At 43.6% G+C, this 16,690-nt stretch overlaps 1 protein-coding gene across 2 annotated transcripts in view; it reads left to right on the forward strand.

The window, feature by feature from the left end:
• The first annotated feature begins 414 nt into the window (after positions 1-414).
• UBE2D3 (ubiquitin conjugating enzyme E2D 3) overlaps positions 415-16,690 on the forward strand; it is a 23,957-nt gene continuing 7,681 nt past the window's right edge. The window contains exon 1 of one of the 2 annotated variants that reach the window (XM_015405777.1): positions 415-639. In XM_015405777.1, coding sequence (XP_015261263.1) covers positions 616-639 — 24 coding nt within the window. In that variant the 5' untranslated portion in view covers positions 415-615. The remainder of the gene's footprint in view (positions 640-16,690) is intronic. The other variant, XM_015405776.1, reaches the window with a different exon arrangement.

Raw genomic sequence — 16,690 nt, forward strand, 5'->3', positions numbered from 1 at the left:
CCCTTCTCTCCTCGAATGCGCGCGTTCTCCCTCCCTCCATCGGCGGTTAAGCGTGCAGCGCTTTATCCAATGAGAGCCACCTAGGGGCGGGGATTCAGCGCGTATCTTCATACTTCAGCCCGCCTTCGCCCCCAGGAGGGAGGGCGGTGGCAGCAGATGACGCCACGGAGGGGGCGTGGCCTATATTTAGCCCTGCCCCCTCTCTTTGGCCTCGCCATTGGCGGCGACGGCGGCTGCGCCGGAGCTTTTCTGAGCTCTTCGCCTATTTCCGTCTCTCTCGGCCAGGTAGCCGCGGAGCCTTCATTTTCTGTTCCCGGGGAAGCCAGGCCGGACCTATTACCCCCCCCTCTCCTAATCGAGGTCGGCGAAGGAAGAGGCGGCGGCGCCGCCGGGGACGGCGCTGTTGGTCGGGCGCCCCCGGCTGTTTCCGGAGGAAGGAGAAACGCAGGCAGCGAGTGAGCGAGCGGCTCCATCCCCCACCCGCAGGGAGGGAGTGCGGCAGCGGCGCAGAAAGGCCCGACGAGGAGGAGGCAAAGGAGGAGGAGCAACCCCCGGCGGCCGCGGCGGCCACCACCACAGCCACAGCAGCCACAACTCGCCCGCCCAGGAGAAAGAATGGCGCTAAAACGCATCAACAAGGTGAGCGGCCTCGCCGGGGCGGGCCTGACTCGCCCGGCCTTCGCTATGCCCATATGTGGGGATGGACCCGGGGAAGAGGGGGGGCGGCGGCGGCGGCGGGAGGTGGAACGGCGGCTGCGGGCCCTCTCCGGTGGGACTTCCGCCTTGGATGGGGGGGGGAGGAGAGGCCAGCGGTGCCCCGTAGGGGTCCCCCCCCCTTCCTCGAAAGCGGTGTGAGCCGATCGGGCATAATGGGCGCCCGGCAGCCCTCGGGGACGGAGGGAGGGAGGGAGCTGCCGCCAGCGCTGGGCCTCAGGCCGTTGGATGCGTTTGGGGAGGAGGAGGCGGCGGCGGCCACGAACGTCCCCGACGAAGTTCCTGATATGTCAGGCGTGGCCCCCCGCCCCCCCCCCCCTTTTTCAGGGCTGCCGAGGCGGTCGCCTTGCCGGGCTCCGGGCATTGTTGGCATTGCGAGCCCCGCTCGTGTGGGATTATAGGGACGGGGGTTGGTGGGTTTTGGAGGAGGGGGGGCGGTGGAAGAAGGGGAGGGGGGGAGAGAAGCGCCCCTTCGATCTGGCGCCTCCCCTCTGTCGGGGAATCCGCCTCCCCGTCCGTCGCTTTCTCTGTCTTTCTGGCCGCGAACTTCTTTCCCGCATTGTAAGATGGCGGCGGGCTTGCCCAGTTCAGGCGCTTCCCCGGGATCTTTCTCTTTCTCTCTCTCGGCAGAGAACATCTGACTGACGCGCACATCCCGCTCTCCCCCCTCCCCCCCCGGCCGTCGCCGGCGCAGCTCCTGGGGGCCGGTGGGGCTCGCGTCTCCCGTCCCCCCTGGATCCCCGGGAGCCTTTTGTGAATGCGGAATATCGGCGCCTTCAGCCTCCGCTCGTCTTGACAAGGGGCGGAAGTGTGCGATGGTGGCTCTGTGTGTGTGTGTGTGTGTGATGCATCGAGAATTTCGTTCTTGCACAATCTAGAAGGAGGGTGGAGTAACCAGCTAATTCGAAATGAGTGTCGCGGTGAAGGAAGTCGGCCTTGTTGTGTGCCTTGTGGAGAGGCTCGCTTGTGGTGGTTGGCAGAGGGTGCGGTTTAGCAACTTCGTCATTCTTCTGGTTTCGCTGGTGACGTTCTTGTAAGCCAGCGGGGTCGGTCACTGGCAAAACAAGGGCCGGGGGTGGGTAGTGCTTGGACCTCGGAAGCCGGGAAGGGTCAGACTTCACCGTTTTTGCTGTTAAGGGCGTCTTGGACTTGTCTGGTCCACAAAATTGAGACTTCTCTGTGTCCTCCAGCGCAATTCATCTGATAGTTACTAAAGAGGCAAGTGCCGGCCGCGCAACCATACCCACTTCTGGTGTGTACAGACAGAATTAGTATGAAATCAAACCTTAATAATAGCTTCTGGTGAACTTGCTTTCAAACTTGTTTCCCCTGCAGTAGAGAATAACAACTCCTGAGGGAGTCGCCTAGCTTTAATTAGTTTTGTCAACAACGTACAGGTGAAATGTTTAGCAGCCTGACACATGAGTGTTTTACCAATATTAGGAAGGTACATGGAAATATATTTGGATTCTTAAGTCTTAAACATTCAAGACACAGTAAATTCACTGGAATCAAGGACAAAATTTTGCTGTTGATCTGAACATAAAGTGCCATTTGTGGGGTGGTAGCTTAGCTTTTTAAGTTCAGAATCTTCTGATAAGAATTTGGTATCAAGTGACAAAACAAGTACCGTGTTTCCCCGTCCTTCAATTCTGGTACCTCTTGGAATTTACACTTAACCAGGTCTGCTGACTTAATCCTTAAGGTATTTCAATATGGTAAGTCCTTCACTTATGAATCAATAGTCAGATGTCCCATTTTGAGGTGCTGACAGATTTAAATTTTGATTACTATAGTCATGACTTCATCTGTCATATGACACAATTAGGTAGAATTACATGAAAATGTAGTTAAATTGTTTTCAGTAGATAAAGTTGTTGTACAAGGCAAGCAGTCAGAATGCAGATTGGGCAGAGAATATTGTAAAGTGGTAGATCTATGCTTACCCCTGCCATCTTTCAGGTAATAGATTACATGTCATATCCCATTTCTCATTACTTTCTTAAGGTCTTTTTCAGGCCTGTTACGGTCCTACATAAGCACATTTGTTTGTAGTTGTTTCATAAATAACTGCCGCTTTGTAAACAGATGAAATACAACATTAATTCAGTTTAGCATACCAATATTGAAAACTGCCAAAAACGTAGTAGCCCTGTGAAAGTGATAAGTAAATCAGTGCAGAACAGGTTAATTTAAGAGGTGTTTCAGAGAAGAGCCTACAAATGGACAGGCGACTTTCATCCCTTCACAGAATGAATATGTACTTCACTGTGTCCATATTTCTTTAAAATGATTTTTCAGTTTACTTGAAGACTTTCATCCCTTCCCAGAATGAATATGTACTTCACTGTGTGTCCATTATTTCTTTAAAATGATTTTTCAGTTTACTGTTTTTTTCCCTTGGATGAAATGAACTTTTACATGGGTGAGCATCATGGTATGTGGAACACTTGCTCTTTAGATACTGGCCATGGTGTACATTGGGCTAGTTCATTTTCTCACTTATATAGCTTAATTGAGATAGTTGTGGCTATGAAAATAAGTATTAGAACTGTAGATTGTATTGTGAGGACTGATATAGCCCCAAAATAAATGGCTGGCTTTGTAGTAGAAGAAAAATAGTGTTTTTGAATTGAAATTAGGATTTAAAGTAATCCAAGGGCTACTTGTGATTTGATTAAAATATAGCGCAGGCAAGATTTGAATGTTAACATTCAATCATTTATATTTGAATTGCTCAAAAACATGTAGCAGTGGATCATCTTGCCAACCCTAGTGCTACTTCTCTACATCACCAAATTTTCTTTCAATAATAATGCTTTGCCATTGGTACTTCTGTTATGTAGTTGTGTATCTCACACCATATACTGAAGTGTGTGTGCACACGAAAGCTCTTACCAAGAATAAAACTTTGTTGGTCTTAAAGGTGCCACTGAACTTTATGCTACCATATACTGAAGTTGAGCAAACTTCAGAGGACAGCGGAAGACCGGAAGGCCTGGCGTGATCTGGTCCATGGGGTTGCGAAGAGTCGGGCTCGACTGTGCGACTGAACAACAACAATACTTATGTTACTGAGTTCCATTTTCTTTTTACCCATAACTCACTTATTCTCAAGATCACAGGTTATGGTTTGAGGACGCAAGGTGCAGCTGTCTTGCTGAAGCTAAGCAAATTTGTTTGGCCTGGCTGTGATAGCTCCTGGGAATGCTTTGTAAGCCATTTTGAATTCCATGATGAAACAAAGGCGAAGTAATTAATAAAATAATAAACCTCTTTTGGATCTTGTTTTCTGATGTTTTGCTTCATCTCAGGAATGGTCCTTCTAGCAGTTTTCTTAGTAACTATATGTGAAACACTTAATTTCTTGTATGACAAAAATCTCACTGAAAGTCCTCACTTGTCAAACTTTTGCCTAGAAGGTAGCATTCAACGGTAGCTGGGTCAGTTGAACAAAGTTGTACAACTTCAGTTGCATCTCTAGACAGATGTTAATCCATGGCTAATCATTCCCATTGTGGTATGTACTAATGGCTTTTTAAATTCACATTTCAAGTGTTTAAGGTGCAGTTACTGTGTGTTGGAGTCAAGTTTAGATATTGGTGGATGTCCATGTCAAATCAGTTATACTGTGGAAAATAATAGAATTGTTACCTCGCATCTTAATATGTAGTCCTTAATATTTTGGGACCATTTGCATTTTTAATCAAAATAACGGTTGTCTGATAATATTGCTTAAAGGGCATAGGTTCCCTTTAATAATTATTAATTCACTTGACGCCAGTTATTCTTTGTGGCCATGCATGCTGTTTCACGAACTGCCTTCCTCTCAGTATTGTGTGATCTACCAGATTTCCTTTCTGTTTTCCTTTTGTCTTCAGATCCATCCATCCAAGATCCTATTAAGTCTTCTGAAGGTTTTTGAACTATGTATTCACCATTGAGGTTTTATCTCCTCATACTTGGTGTTTCATAGAATACAGATTTTCACTGATGCAAGTCTTCAGGCTGGTCTGTATATTCAAATAAGTCACATACAGCATTCTTGGCACTCTGTGAAACCAGTCTACAGATCGCTCTCAGATGGTCACATATTACGGATAATGTTTTAACTGTGTGGTATAGTCTTACCCAGGGGTCATTTCATAAAAAAAGAGCTAGGGGGACTCATTAGCATAACTCATTAGCATATGCCACACCCCCTGACATCACCGGAAGTGTGTCCTCCCCACAGCCGGCGGCGACCTCCAGCGGGCACCAGCAGGGAGCTCCAGGCCCCGCCCTCCCGCACCTCACCCGGGGGGATGGCGTCCCCCCACGTCCAGTGGTATAGTCTTACCTCTGACATATTAGTTTTGTACACACGAGGTGTTTCTGCATTCAGACCAAGTAGAAGATTACATTTGGTGGAGCTATATTTGCACCTGTAGATCTGCTCTCACTTTTATGCCTTTAAGTTCAAAAGCTTTCTACTTGGAAATCTTTTTACTAATTTTTAATATTTTAACTATTTAGGGTAAATTTGACTGGCTTTCGAGCAAGGGAACCTTTACCCTTTACCTATACATAGTCTTAATTTGCCATCAGCATTAGCGATCTCAGATTCTTGCTGTGTACTTGTTTCTTGTCTTGCAGAGATCTATTTTTTTAGTTTTAAAACTGGTTCCTGGTGACTTTTACTTGCCATTGATGATCAGGCAAGTGTAGCTATTAACAAGCCTAGTGTGATAACAGGGATTTGAAAAGGGACAACCGCCTCCTTTACTCAGATATACTAGCTTGTAATGTAAAGAATTTTTGCTTATGACAGTTGGATTGTAACCTTTCATATGACTTTTGAAAGAGGAGGTTTCACTAAGACATTAATAGCCAGCCAGAAATTGTGGTCACCACTACTAGTACCCCACCACTTGGGGATGGCAGAGTCATGTCTAATGGTGCATTGAATGCAGAGAGCATTTGAGAGCTAGAGTTTATCTGTATTATGCTGTACTTACAAACTACACTATGGTGGTGAGGAATGAATGGGAAAGGCATGCTTGCTGGAAAGGCCAGGACTTGTCAAGCTTGCTAGAGAAGAAGAGATGCCAGCCATTGATATTAGATTGTAAAAGATTATAAAATTTACTGTAGTCATAGATTGTACGAAAATACAGAAAACTTAAATTGTAGTTGAACTGTATGTTTAAACTCATAGAGAAACTAGTTGTTCATGCTGCTTAGGTTTTTTATATCAAAGAACGTCCTGTAAATTGGAAAAAAACTCATTACTTTGGGAACTGTATTTTTAATAAGAAAAATAGATTTAACTATAAAGATACATAAAATAAACTGTGCAATTAGTTTAAACTGTTGAACAAAAGAAGATAATTGGAACACTTCAGGTTGCTATTTCCTATGGGTATTAATTTTAAGGTTAATTTTAATGCAACATTGTGAAAATATGTGAGAAGCATATTTCAAAGCACATTAATTGATATGATCCTGTTTACTTAAATGGGACAGCATTAAACATTTAAGCAGGAAAGGTTGAGAATATGCATGCTGAACAGTGTGGTAAAATGTTTTTATTTTCTTAAAATTCACTTCATGTTTGCATTGAAGAGCATGGTTTTCTAGTGGTCGTTTTTGTCTGAGTGGCCTAAAACAATTCCTTATGTGTGAAGGAAATGTTTTTTGCCTGTGTATCTGTCTTGAGTTGAGGCAAGTGATGAGTAAGAAAATCACCAGATCTTTTCTACGCTCAGTGGTGCTCACCACTGAATGACCTCTGTGTTTTAGATCCTCTCAGGCTAGCATCAAATGCTTTGTGCTTCAGATATCTACGAATCATGCAGTTAAGTTTCCTGCTACTTTGCCAGGATCCGTGAGTTGGGGTACTAATGCCAGCTGGCATTAGAAAAGCAGCTCTTACCCCTTCTGAAACCAGGTACAGGCAAACATAAAGCAACCCTTCTTGGGATGATTTCACTCATCCCTTACCTCCAAATCTCGAGTGGGTTGGTGAGCATTCTCAGCCAGAATGCATTCAGTTCACAAGCTTTTGCTGATGCAGAAGGAAAGCACACCTGCCTGTCCTTTCCTAAAGCCTTGTACCACAGCTCCTAGTGTTGTTTGGCCTCCAAAGGGGGTGGATGGGTCTCATTTTCAAAGCAAGCACATTATGGATGGAGCAGAATAGTGCCCTTCAGCCTTCCCAGACCTGATATTAATCTCTGAGCATGACCTGGGATCCATTTAATGTGTTAACATGCAAGTCAGTCTCATTCACACTTGTTTGATGGGGTGGGCCCAGATATCTATAAGAACTTTTGCATCGAACTACAGTTCTCGGGATTTCTGGGAAGAAGCCATGGCAGTCTAGAATAGAATAGATGTAATGTACGTGTACTTCTTCCCCTACCCAGTATCGTTTTTATTTAAGTACTCTGAGTTGAGTCATCTGGGTCAGTTTATGACCCACGTCTTGGTTCTGAACCACTAGCTGAAAACCAATAGATTAAACCGATCCTGAGGCAGCAATTCTTTGACTGTCAAGGATAGTGGTGGAGTGAGTAAAGTTCATTATAAAGAAGTCTTTTAGAATTCAGTTTTTGACAGCTGATTCTGTGCATCATTCTTCAAAATGGGTTTATGTTGGAAATATGATCAGTTTTTTAGTTTTAAAGGGCAAATTACATTTCTATTTTTGACATCATGAATAAAGACATAATATTATTTGAATTGATTTCTCTAAGAACAGTAGTATAAGTGAGAAAAGGGTTTTTTTCTTTTAAGAGATAGTTATGCTTATACTTATTGGCTTGGGTGTCTTTGCCAGTAAAACACAGGAACTGAAAAACATTGTGAAATCTTTCTACCAAAAAGTGTAATATTACTAATCCTTCTGGGGTTCAAGGTAGCGTTAAATTTGGACATGAGATACAGGGGCAGATCTTCACTGAATGATGACGTTTATGTAGTATTGGGTAAGTTGTCATCTCTCTCAGTATTCCTTACAGCAGGTGTGTCAGACATGCGGCCCATGGGCTGGATCCGGCCCCCGCAGGCCTCTTATCCGGCCCTTGAGCAGCTGGCCCTCCTCCTTCCTTCTCCAGTTCTGCTTTGCTGCATCACAGCTTGCTTTGCTAGCCTTTCTCAATTGCACAGGAGAGATAGGCAAGTCTCTGTTCTCTGCATTGGTTGAGGCTCTTTCCAGGGGAAGGGAGGGAACCAGCCAGAGCTTGCTTTCTGGCTAGGCTCCCTCAATTGCACAGGAGCCTTTCTTCCCTTCCATTGACTGAGTCTCCTTCCCTTTGCTCAACTGCCTCAATCGCACGGGAAAAATACAAAGCACCTTTAAGACAAACAAAGTTTTCTTCAGGGTATGAGGTTTGTGTGCCTTGATACAGTGTATGTGTTTTGTTGGGCTTATTATGCTGTGTGTGTGTTTTGTTGGCCTTGTTATGCTGTGGCTCTCCTCCCCACGTGAGCTCTCTTAACTTTAAAAAGGGTAATTTCTCTGATATGAGGGGACATGTGGGGAGGAAACTGAAAGGAAAAGTAGAAAGGGTCAAAACCGTTGGGGAAGCTTGGAAACTATTTAAAACTACGATCTTAGAAGCTCAGGGGAAAAAATTCCGCAGGTTAGGAAAGGCACAAACAGGTATAGGAAAAAGCCTGCATCGTTAACAAACAAATTAATGGAAGCTGAAAAAGGTAAAAAGGATTCCTTTAAGCAGTAGAAAGCTAGTCACAGTAAGGCTGATAAAACGGAACACAGGCTATGGCAAATAAAATGTAAGTCTGTAGTCAGGCAGGCAAAAAGGGAATATGAGGAGCATATAGCAAAAAACGTAAAAACCAACAATAAAACTTTCTTCAAATACATTAGAAGCAGGAAACCAGCCAGGGAGGCAGTGGGGCCCTTGGATGACCAAGGGGTAAAAGGAGTACTGAAGGACGATAGGGAAATGGCTGAGAAGCTAAATGCATTTTTTGCCTCCGTCTTCACTGTGGAAGATGAGAGGTGCTTGCCCACTCCAGAGCCGCTGAGTTCGGGAGGGGTGTTGAAAGACCTGAGTCAGATTGAGGTGACGAGAGAGGAGGTCCTAAAACTGATAAACAACTTAAAAACTGATAAATCACCAGGCCCAGATGGCATACATCCAAGAGTTCTGAAAGAACTCAATTGTGAACTTGTGGATCTCCTGACAAAAATATGTAATCTCTCCTTAAAATCAGCCTCCATTCCTGAGGACTGGAAGGTAGCTAATGTCACTCCCATCTTTAAAAAGGGTTCCAGAGGAGATCCGGGAAATTACAGGCCAGTCAGTCTGACGTCGATACCGGGTAAATTGGTGGAAACCATTATTAAGGAAAGAATTAGTAGGCACATAGATGAACAAAACCTATTGAGGCAGACTCAACATGGGTTCTGTAAGGGAAGATCTTGTCTCACTAACCTGTTAATGTTCTTTGAGGGGGTGAACAAACATGTGGACAAGGGGGATCCAATAGATATTATTTACCTTGACTTCCAGAAAGCTTTTGATAAAGTTCCTCATCAAAGGCTCCTAAGTAAGCTCAAAAATCATGGGATAAAAGGACAAGTCCTTTTATGGATCAAAAACTGGCTAATTAATAGAAAACAGAGAGTGAGTATAAATGGGCAGTTCTCCCAGTGGAGGGGTGTAAGCAGTGGGGTACCACAGGGATCAGTACTTGGTCCACTGCTTTTTAACTTGTTCATTAATGATTTGGAGTTGGGAGTAAGCAGTGAAGTGGCTAAATTTGCGGATGATACGAAGTTGTTCAGGGTGGTGAAAACCAGTGAGGATTGTGAGGCACTCCAAAGGGATCTGTCAAAGTTGGGCGAGTGGGCGTCAACATGGCAAATGGGGTTCAATGTGGCCAAGTGCAAGGTGATGCACATTGGAGCCAAAAATCCTAACTATAAATACACGTTGATGGGGTCTGAACTGGCAGAGACAGATCAAGAGAGAGATCTTGGAGTTGTAGTAGATAACTCACTGAAAATGTCGAGACAGTGTGTGACTGCAATAAAGAAGGCCAATGCTATGCTGGGGATTATTAGGAAGGGTATTGTAAACAGATCAGCCAATATCATAATGCCGCTATATAAATCAATGGTGCGACCTCATCTGGAATACTGTGTGCAATTCTGGTCACCACACCTTAAAAAGGATATTATAGCTTTGGAAAAAGTGCAGAAAAGAGCAACTCGAATGATAAAAGGGTTGGAACACTTTCCCTATGAGGAAAGGTTAAAGCGCTTAGGGCTCTTTAGCTTGGAGAAAAGACGACTGAGGGGTGACATGATCGAGGTTTACAAGATTATGCATGGGAAAGAGCAGGTAGAGAAAGAGGTACTTTTCTCCCTTTCTCACAATACAAGAACCCGTGGGCACTCCATGAAATTGCTGAGCGGTCGGGTTAGAACGGATAAAAGGAAGTACTTCTTCACCCAAAGAGTGATTAACACTTGGAATTCACTGCCACAGGAAGTGGTGGCAGCTACAAGCATGGACGGCTTCAAAAGGGAATTAGATAAGCATATGGAGCAGAGGTCCATCAGTGGCTATTAGCCACAAGGTATAGATAGGGACTCTGGGGCAAGTGATGCTCTGTCATCTTGGTGCTTGGGGGGGGGTCAACAGTGGGAGGGCTTCTAATGTCCTGGCCCCACTGGTGGACCTCCTGATGGCACTGGTATTTCTGGCCACTGTGGGATACAGAGTGTTGGACTGGATGGGCCTTTGGCCTGATCCAACATTGGCATCTCTTATGTTCTTATGTTCTTATGTTCTCTAATCTGGGAGAACCAGGTTTGATTCCCCACTCCTCCACTTGCACCTGCTGATGTGACCTTGGGTCAGTCACAAGCTCTGAGGAATAACAAGGCAGTGAGGTGTCCTCTAGACCAAGTTCACCCAGCACATTTCCTTTGTAGACTGGGGATTTTGAACCTAGACTTCCCAGATAGCAGGCTGACACCGACCACTATACATGGCTGTCTCTGTATTCTTGCACTGCCTCATAGGAGTTGCAGTTATTTTTCTGGGGAGACTATAGTTTTGTAGACAAACACATAGCCCTCACTGTGTCATGATGCTTTCACATGTTCTTGACCAGCACACAAAGCAGTTTATGTACAGAAGCTTGCAGTGCCTAGCCATTTCATGTTTTCCCCTGGGTCCTAGGCTCAGAGCACTGACCATGAAATTTATGTAATGAATGTCAATAAATCAAAAGTAGGCTTGCTGCTTACAGATACACACCTGAACAGCATACTCAAGATTGCTACAGCAGACATTTTGATGCAATAATTCAGAGGAAGAGGTGTCAGTCATCAGACTGCTAAATCAAAATATTGCAAGAATGCTAATGCATTAAGCATGTTTTTATTTTAAGGAAAAAATCTTTTAATTTTCTTTGTGTCCTTCATAAAGTTTATGTCTTTGCTACCTGGCATTACATTTTATGACACACATGGCCCAGCCCGACAAGGTCTCTTTTATGTCAGATTCAGCCCTCATAACAAATGAGTTCAACACATCTGCCTTACAGGTCTTGTTGGTAAGGATACAGGGCCAGTTTGAGCAGTTTTGAGGCTTTGCTCATTTGTTCCTTTAATATTTAAAAAAAAAAATCTGTAGCCACTCTTTATACAATCTCAGAAAAGATTATTTTCAAGATATTCCTTCTTGTGTCTTAAAGTGCACCTTTGCTTTGGAAGGAAAGTCTATCAGAGGTTGAGAGTTCCTTGATGAATTAATTCCCAGTTCGTGTTTAATAGCACATTCAGCAAGGGGCTGCTGCTAGGTGGCTGAAGAAATCACCTGTGCAGAAGGTTCCAAGTTCAAGCTTCAGTGTCTCCATTTTAAAGGATTTCAGAGCATGACTGTTTGACCTTGAGGCACTGTCAGAATAAACAGTACAGGCCAAGACGGACCAGTGGTTTGACTTGTGTGAAGACTTGTGCATATATATATATATTTGCATTTTCACTTCGTTATCTATGCCTCAGGAGTAGCAGCTAGTATAGGCTTCCCCAGGTCTAGTTATTCCTGATTCTGTGTTGTCTTGCAGTGCAAAGAGAAGTAATTTTTTTTATATATGCCAAGCAGGACAGCAGTGTCGGAACACCTTTTTTTGTGTAAACTGGCTTTAGAATAAGAAATAAAGGCATTCAAAGCTAAATTCTCAACGTTTTGTTTTTGTATCTAAGTTTAGTTCTTACAGTGTGGTGATGTAGTGTCGAGATGGTTACCGTTTATGTAAGACCACTTGGAAAAGAACTGATATGTGCGAAGTTCTACTGTCATTACTGCTGCTGAGAAGAATGGAGTATAGAAGTTACTAGAGAAGCCTCATTTTACTGTTGGCAAATACGAGATGGCTTTGTTCGCAAACTGTGGTCTCACTTCCCTGGAGTAAATGTATACAAAGTTCCTGGAAACATTGAATCCCCTCCCAGAGGGTGCTTACTAATTCATGGAGGGAGTAAGTTCCACCTATTCTCAGAAAGAGTTTTATCCCTGCATGAGTTCTTCTAAAATTGTCCTATTTTTTTCCTGTCGTCAGTGTTGTGATTAAAACCCCAGTCCACTTTTTCTTGCCTGTTGCCTGCAAGCATAAAACTGAGTACCAAGGATGTCTGCTTGCTTGTCTGCAGAAGAGACGCCTAGTTCTTGGGTGGGAGTTTTGATGGGGTGAAGTGTTGAACAGATTCCCAAGCTGTGGGGAAAGTTGAAGGACTGACCCTGTAGGTTTTGAGAATGGGGAACTGTGAGGAATTAGTCTTTATTATCTGGTAATTACATTGTTTTGTATTGGGAAAGGGCTGTGACTCAGTGGTAGGGCATCTGCTTTGCTTGGAGGCATCAATCTCTGGCATACCCAGTTGAGATGACCAGGTAGTAGTTGATGTGAAAGACTTCTGCGTGAGAACCTGGAGAGCTGTTATCAGTCTGAGTAGACAGTACTGACTAGGGATGGGCACAAACCAGGAAAACTGAGGTTTGTTTTGGATTGTGGGACCACATGAACTTTCCCACTTACTGAACTGGTTTGTTTTGTGATGTTTGTGATGTGGTAGAACAGCCCCCCTGCAGACTAGAGACGCCAAAATCACAGTGAGTCTCTAGCTGTGAGCAGAAGAACAGGTGGCTCAGAGCCCTGAGTAAGCACCAGACACCCCCAACCCCACTGTTCAAACTGAGGGATGACTTCCATTTCCCTTCCGTCCGCCTCTCACTGCCACGTGGCATGCCTGCTACTGATGGGAAAAAATGGCTGCGTGTGAGCTTGGGGTATATATACCAGAGATACTTCACCATTTGCTGGCTGCAGCTTTCCCATAGAGCAGAATGGGAGCCCTCTTATTGATGGCCAGTGTTGCTTGTCGAGCTTTGCAGGGCCACCATTGGTGTTTCCAGGGCTGCAGAAGTCCACCCCTCCCCCAGTTGCTTTGACAATCATAATTGATCTGTGCCATTGTGTCTGCTGTGGACGCCACCAACATGAACCATCTGAACCTCCTAAAACCACATGGAGGGTTGTGGGAGGCTCATTGTAGGTGCACAGACTGCAGCTCACGAACCAAATAATTTATTTTGCAAATTTAGGTTTGTGGGCCGGTTCATGCCCATCCCTAGTACTGACCTTGATGGACAAATGGTCTGGTTCAGTATAAGGCAGCTTCATGTATGTCAAATGCAGACAATAACATTCGAGGCCTTTTGATTATCCCTTTGCTGCCAAACAGCACGTATCTACATTAAGTGGTTGTTCAGTGGGCAAATTTGAGTCTCAGAATTACAAGAATGTAATGTGGATAGAACATAGAACATTGGTTCACATAGTTTAAAAACTCTTTTTTCAAGTGAGCTTTTATTGAAACTTCACTACTGTGGTCCTTGTTGGCTGGAACCAGAGGCATGATGCTACATGCTGTGTATGCAGTTACAGGGTATCTTCCTGGCTTTTCTATAATGCTGCTAGGATTGAAGTAGAATGGATCCACTTAAAGCAGTGGAAGAAATAGAAGAAGAAGAAGAAGAGTGGATTTATACCCCGTCCTTCACTACCCAAAGGAGTCTCAGAGCGGCTTAGAAACTCCTTTCCCTTCCCCTCCCCACAACAGACACCCTGTGAGGTTGGTGGCGCTGAGAGAGCTCTGACAGAAACTGCTCTTCTTCAAGAACAGCTGCGCCAGAACTATGGCTTGCCCAAGGTCATTCACTGCAAGTGGAGGAGTGGGGAATCAAACCCGGTTCTCCCAGATTATAGTCCGCGCGCTTAACCTGGCTAGATCTATTAAGCACTGGGAGAAAGTAGGACATGATTTGTGTTAATAAATGTAAAAGCTGTTTTTTTCAAATTTGAGACTGTAGAATTAAAAACCAGCTGAAATATTGAAATATACCAATCACAGTTATGCCTTTCCTTTTTTCCTGGTACCTTTGTCTGGTTTTTCTCTCACCATAGATATACATACATACATACATACACACACACACATATATATTCATTCTGTAGTATAGCATTGCAAATAACTGCTCAAGGAATTCTAGCCCATGTTGCCTAATTACTATCACTCCTATGCCACTGCTAGTTTAACACCCCCATCCCATGTATGTACCAATGCTTGGGGGCAGAGCAGACTATCAACTGTTCATTTGGGGATGAGGGATTAAGGCTGCACTATATGAGGGGGCAAAAAAAATAATGCTTGTTTGCTTTGAAGCAATTGTTACCCACAGACAACTAGGCAAGATCAGAATTAGGGATTAAATTAAACACTGAACTAATATTTATAGCTTTTCATGTTTTCCAAATAACACAGGATTGAATACTTAAAATGCATTTAGTGCTTTATAACTAGAATTTAATGCATGAGAGTAACTGACCATTAAATAGGAAATTTCAGAAAGCAAATCCATGAACAGAATTCAGAAACTACTGGTTCTGCATGCCCAAAGGCAAAGGTGCTCTGGAGTATTTCACTGAAGAGTAGTCCTCTCCACCTACTCAGTATTTGGGGCAAACCACTACTGAAAATGGAAAAGTTGCAAGAGTAGCTTGGTATGACGTAGAGATATGCTATAAGAAGGGGAAATTCAAAAATCCCATTGGGTAGACACAGGCTCTTATACTAGCCTAATATAGCACCTCTGCATCACATACATCTCCTAGATCAAATAGAACTGGGAGCTGTACCAATGAATTTCTTTAAATGATTTCCACTCTGTCTCCTGATCCGTGTGAATTTCAGATAGCATCCTGGTGTTGTTGCTTTACTGAATCATATCAATTTAGAGCGTGATTTCCCCCTTCAAAGTAGCTTTTACCTAGAGACCAATTTTCATTATTAACATACTTTGTTAAACCTTGCTTGTTTTAGCAGAGTATATCTTGATTGTTCACTGTTTGCTGCCTTCAGACCATGAGAGGCAGAAATTAAAAGTTTGAAACTGCTTCAGTGTCCGAGGATAGCCATATTGGTCTGCAGTAGAATTGCTAGATTCAAGTCCAGTAGCATACAGTTTCCAGCTCGTATCTAAAGAAGGGAGCTTTGACTTTCCTAAAAGCTTACATCATGGAAAAACTGGTTGGTCTCTAAGGCGCTACTGGACTTGAATGTAGTTGTTAGTTATATAAAGACACTCCCACATTGTAGACTCTTCCTAAGCTTTGCCAACAAACAGCAATGTGGGCATTCTGAATTGGTCTCTAGAGAAACTGATTCAATAGAATTAAGGGACTCTGTATCATGGGAGTGTGTGGAGGGTATTAGGTGTAGTTCTGTGTTGGCTCAGATGAGCTCTTATTCTCACAATGAGTACTTGTCTATGAGAAACTCTACAAAAGCTCTAATTTTTGGGTTGCTTATGAGTAACATAGTTATTTGCCGACGAACTTTTAAATTCTTGTTTAGTAATTTTTAGACCACTTATATTGCTGGGCTAAGACAAATCAATGATAGACCCATAAATGCCTGCAGATGGTGGTCAGGTCTGTTTGCAGAGTGAGTGATGCCCAGAAAGTATACTGTAAGCTTGTTGGATTTTTTGTAATGCTGTGATCTACAAAGCCATCATGTCATTCGATTTCAGTGAAAGTTATTTGTAATACAGCATGGGTCTTAATAGATGCCATTTCTTTGGGTGTTGGAATGATGTGGCATCGCAAGGAAGAAACTAAACATTTTAATTGTTCCAGAATAGTTTGGCAAATGTCTTTTTGACTAAAGCCAGCAAGCTGCTTTCATAATGAGAAGCAGTGGCAAAATGGTGCATATCAAGATAGTTATTTCTTATTTCTTTCAGATAGATGCATGTTTTCTAAATAAATAAAATTTGCTTTTTTATTAGATGATTTTCTGTAAGGAATCAGTTATCCCTCAGAAGCCCCAGTGGTAAAACTGTATGTTGTGCAACAGCTTTTGGGCACAGATATGATGAACATAGCATACCTATAAGCTTTACTTTCATTTGCTTTAATGAAGTACTCCAGCATTAACTTATGAAACTTTGTGTTGCAAACCTCCGATTTGCTTGTCATTCAAGCATTCCATGAGAACTTATTGTAAGATGTCCAAATGAAGGTTCCAGTTCCTTACAGTGCACATTTGGTAATAAACACATGGTGAAAAGAAAAGGCACTGATAGGTGGCAAGTAGTATTAGTTACTGGAATTGTACAGGGGAGAACCTGTGAGAATTTGCAGGAGGCATCTCATTTCACCTCCCCCACTGTTCCTTCTTTCCCTTTCCTGAAGGCCCCAGTGAACTCTTCCCTTCTCTGCCTTCTCTCCTTCGCACCCACAAGCCAATCTACCTTTATCTATATCTCTGTCTTCAGCTTTCTCTCTTTCCTTCCCCTTGGCGGCAACCTGTACCTGGAAAACTTATGGCCCAGTTGTGCATAGGAAAACCTATGGCCCAGTTGATGAACTACAAGGATTTGCAGGG

This window comes from Gekko japonicus, unplaced genomic scaffold, assembly GCF_001447785.1.
Source record: "Gekko japonicus isolate JY-2015 unplaced genomic scaffold, Gekko_japonicus_V1.1 scaffold81, whole genome shotgun sequence".
In the NCBI taxonomy this organism is placed as follows: Eukaryota; Metazoa; Chordata; class Lepidosauria; order Squamata; family Gekkonidae; genus Gekko; species Gekko japonicus.